Source organism: Tachysurus fulvidraco, chromosome 24, assembly GCF_022655615.1.
Source record: "Tachysurus fulvidraco isolate hzauxx_2018 chromosome 24, HZAU_PFXX_2.0, whole genome shotgun sequence".
NCBI lineage: Eukaryota > Metazoa > Chordata > Actinopteri > Siluriformes > Bagridae > Tachysurus > Tachysurus fulvidraco.
In genome coordinates, this window is record NC_062541.1 from 3,497,473 (window position 1) to 3,508,481 (window position 11,009).

At 42.0% G+C, this 11,009-nt stretch overlaps 1 protein-coding gene across 1 annotated transcript; it reads right to left on the bottom strand.

Moving 5' to 3' along the window:
* Nucleotides 1–5,023: 5,023 nt before the first annotated feature.
* gipc1 (GIPC PDZ domain containing family, member 1) lies at nt 5,024–10,389 on the bottom strand. The gene is made up of 7 exons (XM_027176504.2): nt 10,228–10,389; nt 8,613–9,032; nt 7,833–8,018; nt 7,571–7,751; nt 7,209–7,318; nt 6,826–6,907; nt 5,024–5,552 (listed from the first exon to the last, which is right to left on the bottom strand). Exons 2-7 carry the CDS (start codon nt 8,901–8,903, stop codon nt 5,401–5,403), a joined length of 1,002 nt encoding a protein of 333 aa, XP_027032305.1. The 5' UTR covers nt 8,904–9,032; nt 10,228–10,389; the 3' UTR covers nt 5,024–5,400.
* Nucleotides 10,390–11,009: the final 620 nt, after the last annotated feature.

Sequence of the window (11,009 nt, forward strand, 5' to 3'; positions counted from 1 at the left end):
CTAGTGGTTAAGGTGTTGGCTACCAATCGGAAGATTGTGAGTTCGATTCCCAGGTCCACCAAGATGCCACTGCTGGGCCCCTGAGCAAGGCCCTTAACCTTCAATTGCTCAGGTGTATAAAAATGGAAGTTTCTCTGGATAAGGGTGTCTGCTAAATTCTGTAAATGTAAAAAGCTATTTGTAAATAAGTGAATTAAACGCTGATTACGGAGACATACGGCGCTGGAGAAAAAAGAGAAGTGATTCTGCAGGAAGAGAAAATTGATGCAGACTGTAAAACTCTTCCAGGATCTTATATTAGTGTGCAAACAACCATAAAAAAAGTTAAATAAAATAAATGAAAAACTGTATGTAAAAGAATTAATTAATTTAAAAAAAAAATCAAAAATTAAATGAACCGATTAATTAATCGATTGATACCTTAACATGAAATAAATGATTCTCAGATTTAGAATGAAACCAAAAATAATGAACTCAAGCATAAGAACCTTACACCATCTGTGAAACATGGTGGTGGTGGTGGTGGTATCATGCTTTGGGCCTGTATTGCTGCATCTTTACTTAGTTATTGCTGCAAAAGGAGTCACCACACCACAGATCTTTAACGCTGAATCATTTGTCTCAATAATTAAATGAAGTCGTTTAATATTGTTGGCTTTTTTGTGTGATTGTGTTCACTTTGTTCAATTTTGGGTCATATTTATGCAAAAACATAGGAATCTCTAAAGGGTTCACAAACTTTCAAGCGACACCGTATATACACCGTATATACGTACTGTACACACACGGTCAGGTTTTTTTTTCCCCCTAAATATTAACTTTTTACTACTTATATTAGTACAAATAGCTTTTAATCACTTTGTATTTATTCGTTTTTATTTATTTCGATTTTCTTTTACAATTATTATAATAAATTTTCTCCTATTATATTACGTTTTATTTCTAATTTCTCTTTTTCTTTATATTCCTGCGAAGGAGAGAACGTAAGCACCCCATTGTTAGACTGGATCGTTTTTTTAATAAATAAATAAAAGGGAAAAAACTTAAAGTTCTACGAGGATTATTGTCATGCGAACCGTGCTCCGATTCACACGGCGCCGTTTCGGCCCGTATTTGGAAATTTAAAACAAAACAAAACAATCATTTTTGTCTGCCGTGTGCGAGCGGATCTGTGAAAGAAAGTGGACCGGAACGTTCTCTCAGATAAACACGACGTGGGCCCTGATTTATACAGCTAGGATTAGATCCAGAGCATGATTAACTTTCTTCGGACATCTTAAAAAACCCAAATCACGTATCGTCCATCATGACCACGGTCTATCGATCAGTCAAAAGAAACACATTAAATATCTGTTAACAAATGATCTGTAAAACGATTCACAAATGAAACTGTGACCAAAACAAAACAACAAATAAAACTGTGATGGCATCAAGAAAGACTTCACATCATTAGTCGAACAGAATCGATGTATCGTCTAAAATTAAAGTGTCATGTGACCGGTTATAGAGACTCATCTGTTCCTGGAATGAGCCACAAGTTATTAGAAAAACAACATGAAGACTAAAGAAGGCAGCAAAACCAGTCCAGGAAAACAGTTCTGGAAATGATAGCAATCAGGGTTTGGCTTTAAAAGGTATTTTATACAGTTTATACATGTCTGTGTATTATAATAATAATAATAATAATAATAATAATAATAATAATAATAATAATAATAATAATAAATTCCTAACTTTATGCAGTGCAAAGTTTAGTCAAATTAAGTCGTCACCATGTTAACCAAACCGACTTTCGCTTTATTGTCCTTATCTCTGGAGTCGGTAGATTTTTTTTTTAGCATTTTGTTCTGAATATATCGACGGAAGAAGTGTGTCGTCATCTCGTCTTCTGTCTTTTCCCGGTAAAGAGGGGATTAGTCAGAGAACCAGTATGACGGTGAAGACGCACAAGCACGTTTCCTTTTGTGCAAAGAATTAAAAAAATAAATAAAATTTAGGAGGCTCTTTTTTTTTCTTTATGGTCGCACAGTATAAGGAAGCTGTGGGAAAAACAATACGGGGGTTAAAAGTGCGGTCTACGTTGTTTGTGAAATGTTTCAGAAAACTGAGTCGGGACGAAAAACTAAACAAAAACAATACAAACGTGTAGCCAATGAGCAGAAAGGGGCGTGTCTTGTCAATATGGGCAGAGAGAGTGTTCAGTGCGCATGTGTGACGTTAGCAGAAAGCGGTTTTAACATCGACATGGAGGATAAAAACAAAGAAAGAAAGAGAAGAAAGACTTACGATAAGGACAAGAAGTAGGACGTGTTAATATAGGATCAGCTTTCCAGCACTGGAGAGAACTGAAGGAGCAGGAAGTTGGCCACATATTCACAGGTTGGAGTTTCCCGAGTCAATAACTCCTGAGCTAAACGCTGTTACTACACAAATAACACCTCTTTTCTATCGTAGTAATGTAGAGAGGCAGCTACAACCGCGTTTTGTGTAGTAACAGCGTTTAGCTCAGGAGTTATTGACTCGGGAAACTCCGACCTGTGAATATGACGACTTTACTTAAGACGCCGAGGCGCTTTTTCCTTCTCGATAGGTGAGTAACGTTGGTTTTGCTTTGTTACACAGAACTAATATATGCCTTTGTCCTTTACATCATTATGCTTGTGTGGCATTTTTGCTTGTTTGTTTATCTACAATCATATTGTTCTTCCCTTCAGCTATGATAAAGACACATTTCTTTCTGTTAGTCGCCTGGGTTACGTATGTATGTGTGGGTGGAGCTATCGATACAGGGGTGGGACCAGTTTGGGTTAGGGGTGTGTTTGTTTTGGTGATTTTATATGTCAACATTGGCTTTCAAACAACAGAGACCCCACCTTTAAGAGAGACTGCGGCTTTACGTCGTCGCCACGTGTTTACTCAGAAAGATGTTTAACAAACACTAGGAAAAGAAACACGAGACATATGAGCCGGTGCAATTACATGTTTTGTTTTAATGAAGCTGAGAAATAGGTGTAAGGAGTAAACATGTGAAGCAACATTCCAGTTCCTAAAGACACGCCGCACGGACGGACAAACGGACGGACGGCTCTCTGATTGCACTTTGACGTTTTGACAGTGTTTGTGTTTGTAACAGCATTGATCTTTTCTTTAAAAAAAAAAAAAGGAGCTATAATACACTGGAACAGGAGAAAAAGACACAGTGTCAACAACAGGACGATAAAAATGAACAGCAAAACATTCATATAAAAACAAACAAACAACGAAAACAAACATAAACCCAGCTAGATGTTGATGAGAAGTGAGAGATAAGAAGAGCTCTGTCTGTCAACCTTAACGATAAAACGTAATAAAACGAACGCTTAGTAGGCAGTGACCTTTCGCTCCACATCATCATCATCCTCATCATCATTCGATACTTGTATTATTTCAGCTAACATGCAGAACTAGAGCTAACTGAAATATTATTTCGACAACGTACAATACTACACATGAAATATTGTGTAAGTAACAGTTTAATACTGATACTGGGTTTGGCATTAGACCGCAGTGTTGTTATTGATTACTTTAGATCTTTCTCACAGACTTACAGGCTGAAAAGGGAACGAGAAACGTGTCCAACTGGAAAGAGGAAGTTAACACTGCCGGGCTTCCTCGATTCGACACGTTCCTACGGAGACTACGAAGTTCAGCTTGATATTTTTATGCAGTTAGATGTTGTTCCTTTGGTTGTGAGCAGGATTTTACTACACTGACTGATTGAGCAGGCGCTTCTGCGTTTAAATAGTTAGTTAAACGTAGGACGATCGCATACACGAACGGAGCACGCTCTTAATATAATCCTGTTCTGAATCGGCTGTCTGACATCCGCAAGGCCGACTGTTTCGCTGCTGAAGCCTCGAATCTCTGCAGCGACCAGAAAAGCTGAATGTTTAATAATAACAATAAAAATAATAAAAAATCACCAGCATTTACATTATTTGATGTAAAATGTTAGACTGTTGTAGGTTTAATTTCATCTCTTATGTGTTGGTTTTTCAGATACATAAACGCCATGTGATACGATATTGAGGAATGTGGGCGGAGCTTATTAGATTATTACCGGATTGGATAAATATGTGTAAATGCTGGTAGGTCTGTTAATCTGTTTTATATTCTATGTTCTATATTCTATAATCGATGCAGGAATAATAATAGTGTTTTTTTAGCCTTACTTTTGTCCATTTTAACTGAGAATTTAACTGAGAATCAGACTGTTGGCTACCTGTTTGGTGGTTGATCGGATTTTTACTCTAACTAAAACGTTTGAACGAATGAAACTCCGTAGCGACCGGATTCCATCACGTTAATGACGTCACGATTTGTTCGGCCTCCGGCATTTCGATTGTATGTTTATACACAGAGGAGACAGATGAAGATTACTTCACCGTGTTCGGAAGCAGGCAGCTGTCTAGCGGTGTTTGTTAATCAGCCTTGCATTCGCCTAACGTCCGATAAACATTGTAGTGTATCGTATTTTTAAATAAAAAAACAGAAGCTCGTGAAAACCTGATTATCTTACGAAATGCATTGGGGGGGGGGTCCATCATATAAAGAAGATGACATAAGGAAAGTGAAAACATGCTTTAAGGAGTCGCTGTAGTGTTACATCTCATAACATAATCCAGAACTGCAGTACGCATACACTGGGGGAGTGTGTGTGTGTGTGTGTGTGTGTGTGTGTGTGTACTGGGAGGTGAAGATGGCATGGAAGTGCAATTCATACAGTGTTACAGTGCAAAATGAATGTCACAGTTTTATAAAGAAAGAAAGAAAGAAAGAAAGAAAGAAAGAAAGAAAGAAAGAAAGAAAGAAAGAAAGAAAGAAAGAAAGAGAGACAGAGACAGAGGGGGGGAGAGGAGGAAGGGCAAGAGAGGCAGGGAGAGAGGCAGAGACAGAGAGAGAGAGAGAGAGAGAGAGAGAGAGAGAGAGAGAGAGAGAGAGAGAGAGAGAGAAGGAGAGGAAGGGAGAGAGAGTGAGAAGAGAAAGAGAGAGAGAGAGAGGGAGAGAGAGAGAGAGAGAGAGAGAGAGAGAGAGAGAGAGAGAGGTTTACACGTGCAACGTGCAGAGTGGGACTTATCATAACATTTATCTGAAACAGGGGAACTTTCAGCGTGTGTGTTCCACATTAGTGTTAAGGTCACGACATCAGGGTCAGAACAACAGTTAACACGGCATTTTGCATTAAAATATGAAACCTGCTCCCAGAGAAAGTCCAGAATGCCGACAGCTGAAGGGTTTTTGTGTGTAAAACTCACTCTGTGGTGTAGTTTATAGTTTGTAGTAGTAACAGTGTCCTGGGTGGCAGCACAACCTCCCTTAAACATCTCCATTTCAGTCCTGTTCACTCCCACGTGCTCTCCATCAAATACGACCGACCTTCGCATCACCGATCGCACCCCAGACATCAAACACAAACTCGTCCGGGAACGCAAAGTCACCAAGGGTCTCGTCTAAAGCCTCCGCAAACTCGTCTGGGTTCTTCTTGTCTTTGCCCAACTCCACCATGGTGGCAGCTGAGAGAGAGAGAGAGAGAGAGAGAGAGAGAGAGAGGGAGAGAGGGGGAGAGAGAGAGAGAGGGAGAGGGAGTGAGAGAAAGAAAGAGAGACGGGAGGGAGGGAGAGAGAGTAGAGATATCTAGAGAGAGGAGAGATCTAAGATAGAGAGAGATAGCGCGGGCGGGAATATTTATATATATATCGGAGGGTCGTTATATTATCTATCTCTCTCCTCTCTCCTCTCTCTTCTCTCTCTCTCTCTCTCTCTCTCCTCTCTCTCTCTCGCGCGCGCGCGCGCGCGCGCTCGCGCGCGCGCGCTGTGCTCGGGGGGGTGTGGGTGGGGGGGGGGGTGGGGGGGGGGGGGGGGGCGGGGGGGGATGCCGCGCGGGCGGCGCGGAGCGCTGCGCGCGCGCGCGCGCGCTCTCGCGCCCGCTCGCGCGGCGCTCTCTCGCTCGATCGCGCGCGCGCGCGCGATCTCTTCGTTCGGGCGTTCTGCTCCTCGCGGTGCCTCGCTCGCTTTCTCGCAGATCGGCTCTCTCGCTCTTGCTCTCGTTTCTTTCGCTCCGCTCCTCTTTCTCCCTCTCTTTCTTCTCGCTCGCTCGTGCTCCCGCCCCCGCCCTCCCCTCCTTCCGCGCCCCCCGCTCGTCCCTCGCCACAAATGAGAGACAGAAATAAGACAGAGAAAAAGAAACCAAGAATAAGGAAGTAAATAAAACGATTAAATATACACTTCTGTCTCTGGAGCTCTTTTAAAGGCGTGGTGCACGATACTCGAGAAATGCTTGAGAAATGCATAAAGGGGCGTGTCTTTTCAATATGCAGCGGAGTGTTCAGTGCGCGTGTCTGACTTTAGCCCTCTGCCGTTACCTCTGCCTCGGGTTCTAGGTGTTGAACGTCGTCTTCCGCGTGAAACGGAGATAAACCTTTCATGCTACAACACACAGTACTACAACAACACATCTGTATTACCATAGTATTACTCATTCTGTTCATTTACTGATAAAAATATACCCTCGGCCAGCTGCCCCAGCAGGTCCCACCATAATAGTTGCCTGGGTTACGTATGTATGTGTGGGTGGAGCTATCAAAACAGGGGTGACACCCTGGGTTAGGGGCGTGTTTGTTTTGGTGATTTCAAATGTCAACATTGGCTTTCAAACATCGTGCACCGCACCTTTAATGTAAACCTTAACAAATAATGATATCTCCTGTACTTCCTTTAGCATGAACAGATATAATAAACACAATCCAGTAATGTGGCTCAAGAAGAAGAAGAAACGCTTGTGTTTACCGAGCTCGCTATCTCGTATTCCCATGTAGTTCTCCAGGAGATCGTCAACTTTCGATATCGCCTTTTCTTCAAACGCTGAGGGCTGGAAGCAAAACAAGCAAAAAAGGTTCAAAAGGTGGTGATTAGTTTTCAGCAGCTCTGACAGTAATGCAGCTACAAATGCATACAGGTCTATATTAATGCACTGGTTCTGATATGTTATTGTTTCTATAGTAACAACACAGACATATTTTCATCATGAGCATTGTGGATAAACTGCTACTCATCAACTCCACTTACACACACACACACACACACACACACACACACACACACACACACACACACACATATACACACACACACACACACACACACACACACACACACACACACACACTTACCAGCTCCTCCACTGTTGCTGGTCCTTTAGATCTGAGTCGTAGCGTCCCTCTGCCTGTACCCAGCTGTACCCCTGACCCCGCTCTGCCCCCTGACCGCTGACTGATCATATCTGAGAAAAAACATCAATATAACAATATAACATCAGACCACCTCTTAACACCTCGCACACATGCGCACAAACACCCACGCTCACACACACACGCTCAAACACATGCGCTAACACACACGCTCACACACACACGCGCTCAAACACACGCGCTCACACACGCACTCACACACGCACTCACACACACATGCGCGCTCACGCACGCGCGCTCACACACGCGCGCTCACACACACACATGCACTCACACACACACACCAAAAGCCTTCAGCGGTTCAACCAGCTTCAAGACGAAGTTTTTCCCCCTCTGCAGCTCTTTGAGCATCTTGGCCACCTCGTAGTGTCGACAGCCGATAAGCGTCTGACCGTTGATGGACTCGATCATGTCTCCCACGTTGATGATTTGGATCTGATGGATGATGCTGCCTTCCCTTATTCTCTGCAAAGGAAACCGGGTCATTTTTAGCACATCCTGACTCCTGGTTTGTGTTCGTGAGGTTTGTGAGCTGGCTTCCTGTACCTTAATAAACGCGTAGCCGGCACCATTGTCAGTGATCGTGAGTCCAAGCGCGTCCTCGCCTTTGAACACCTCCACTTCTTTCCTCTGACCTTTCACATGAGCAAAGATAAAGTCCTCCAGGCCGATCTGGCCACCCAGCAGCTTGTCCATGTCCACTTTGTGGGTGTTTAGTGTGCAAAACATAACCTGAACACAAAGAGGCATGGGGAGAGCCGTCAGTACAGAGTTCAGGCACATCAAAACAAACCAAATCAGAGGATATTTTTACACACTGCGGGTGTGCTGAACCAACAAGGATTAAACGAAAGGATTTGGAGAGTTTAGGATTTGGTCCAAGTTTGAGGTTATTTATATTTAAAGTTAAACTAAAAACCAGAATTAAAATAAAGTCTGAATTCAAAGCTGATTATTAATAAAAAATTCAGTTGGATTAATAGATATCATTAGATTTACACCTAGTTAAACACACACACACACACACACACACGCAATCTAAAAATTAAACAATTCACTGCTTTACACATTTGATGTTACAAATCTTATTAACGCCGTAATAAATCGTATGATAACGGCGATCTCGATTCATGATCTTGATTCTGTCTAAGTGCGAGTAGACATCACACTTCATTCTCTATACACAGGAGAGTGTGTGAGCATCTGCGGCAGTTTCAGCCAAATACAAACCGGCCTTTTATTTTACTTTAACCTTTGTAAAAAAAAGCTCTTTTTTTATTCAATAAGAACAAAGCAAATTCCTGAAACATGTCATTTGAGTCTCACCTCTTCGGGCGGGATCGCAAAGGCTTCCCCGATCTTGGCGTAGAGTTCACGGACGTTCCCGAATCCCTCTATACGACCCGTGGGGCTGCCGTGCGCCAGCTGGGTGTGGAATATGAGACGAGGTCGCAGGTTAGTGGGCGGAGGAGGAAGACCTTCCTGTGTCACACCTTCGGCGATTCCGACCCGCCCACCGTCCAGTCCATCTACGTTGAGCCCAGCACGGATCGGCTCGGCTTCCTCGTTTTCCACCAGCGGAGACGCTTTCTTCCGTCGGCCGAGTCCGAGCGGCATCTTCAGTGGTTTCTCGGGGTGATCGGTAGTACAGTCGTGATACAGTCGAGACGTGATAATCTGTAGTTCGCACAGCTACAAAGTCTTTGTATGGACCTGGTTTAGACTCAAGCCATTTAAATCAAAGACCTGCAATTAAAAACAAATGGTAATAAAGATCATTTTTTTGACATCATATCAATCCAGGGTTTAACGTGCAAGTCTTATTACAGCCTTATTAGACAGTAAGTAAGTCTTGAGGCCACAGTGCTGCTGAATTCCAATTGGTCTAAAGATGTTTCTACGGTAACAGCTCACTTCAGCAAACGCTCCTTCAAACGTATTAAAAAGCGTCGGAAACGGTTTTAAGAAACGTTTTCTACGACAAAAGGGTTTAAGGAAGGAGTCTCCGTTACCAGCGCTTATTGTAACAGTCAGAAAAGTTTACAAAAATCTTCAGAACCGAGCGAGTTTACGCTGCCATTTCGTTTCTTGTTAAAGTTTGACGCTGTTTATATAACGTAAACTATAAACGAATAAAAACGACGTTCTGTTCTCCAATAAATAATAAATCGCACGTCGCTAAATTAGAGCGAAACGGAAAAAAAACCTGAACGCTGTTTTTGATCAGTTTCCTTTTGCAGCACAATTCCTTCCAATTTAAAGTTTAAATCCTAATTAAAAGGATTTTTTTTAATTATTTTATTGACTGTAACTACAGTCAATAAATAAATAAATATATAAATAAGCAGGATCTCTAAAATGTAATAAAAACATGAAGCAGGTTTCTGCTAAAAGTGTTTATTTTGACCGAAGACGACAAAACCGTGATATATTTCACTAGAATATCGTACCGTTATCTAAAATATCGAAACACCTCTGCATATATTTTATATTTATTTATCCATAAACCTTTCCAGTATTCTATTTAGTGATATTTCACCCAATAAACCGGTATTTAAGACTAAAAAACAGTAAAATTAAACAAATAAATAAAATAAATAAAATAAATAAATAAATAAATAAATAAATAAATAAATAATCGAGTAAACGTGAAATGTTAGTGTGGTAAGTTTGCTAGTTAGAAGTTAGCAAACTAGCAAGTTCTGAGGTAAAGTTAAACGTTTATAACAAAACTAACAGTCGAATACGGTTAAATTGACGCATTTGGGTCAATAAAAAGTCTCACATGATATTAACGATGATGACAAATTAAAACAATTCACCGCGACAGGTTTAGAACCAGGGTTAGCATGTTAGCTTGTGTTAGCTAGGAGAAGAAAAACCGTTAGTTATTTTGTCCCCGATTTTAAAGACCTGCCCTGAAACAATCGACCAGACTCACCACGATAACGCGATTAAATCCTGTAATTAGATCACTAAACTACCCAGCAAAGCCTTAATCTTCACATTACACTAAATTTTACACCCTGTACGCTGAAAGCTTTCCCATCACAGAACAAGATGAGGACGAGTTTCCGCTGGAATGTCGCTGCCAAAGCCGGCTCGGTCCCATTCCGAGATATAGTGCCCTAGTTAGGGAGCGCGTGCTATTATTACACACACTACGGAGTGCGCGTGGATTAGGGATCCTTGAGGCGTTTGAGATTTAACCTGTATGTTTTTTTTTCCTCTCTGCTCGTATGAGGTGGGAGGGCTGAGTGCCAGTTTATGGAGAAGTGCACTCCTACCATCTAGTGCTCAGGAATTTAAATCAAACACACCCTAAATCTGTTGGGAATGAAAAATAAGAAACACAAAAATAAATAAATACATCACGTACAGTCCATAATCTCATGTCAGCAAAATTATGAGCAATCCAGTTACCACCCTTACTGGACCCGTTACAGTTCATGTATCGTTCATATGCATCTGGATCCTGGACTTCCTGACCAGGAAACCTGAGTCGGTCCGGATCTGGAGCAGCATCTCCAGCACGACCACACTGAATACTGAAGCCCCACAGGGCTGCGTGCTCAGCCCACTACTGTTCACTTTGCTGACTCAGGACTGTGCAGCAACGCACAGATCGAACCATATCATCGAGTTCACAGATGACACGATCGTGGTGGGTCTCATCAGCAAGAATGACGAGTCAGCATACAGACAGCTAACCGCCTGGTGTAG

What these genes read in the sequence shown, in the direction of transcription:
- gipc1 (XM_027176504.2), bottom strand. Translation starts at nt 8,903, where the DNA reads ATGCCGCTCGGACTCGGCCGACGGAAGAAAGCGTCTCCGCTGGTGGAA. An exon ending in CCGGCTACGCGTTTATTAAG is followed by an intron (nt 7,752 to 7,832) that starts GTACAGGAAGCC and finishes TTTCCTTTGCAG; the next exon opens with AGAATAAGGGAAGGCAGCAT. An exon ending in CAGCAACAGTGGAGGAGCTG is followed by an intron (nt 6,908 to 7,208) that starts GTAAGTGTGTGT and finishes TTTTGCTTCCAG; the next exon opens with CCCTCAGCGTTTGAAGAAAA.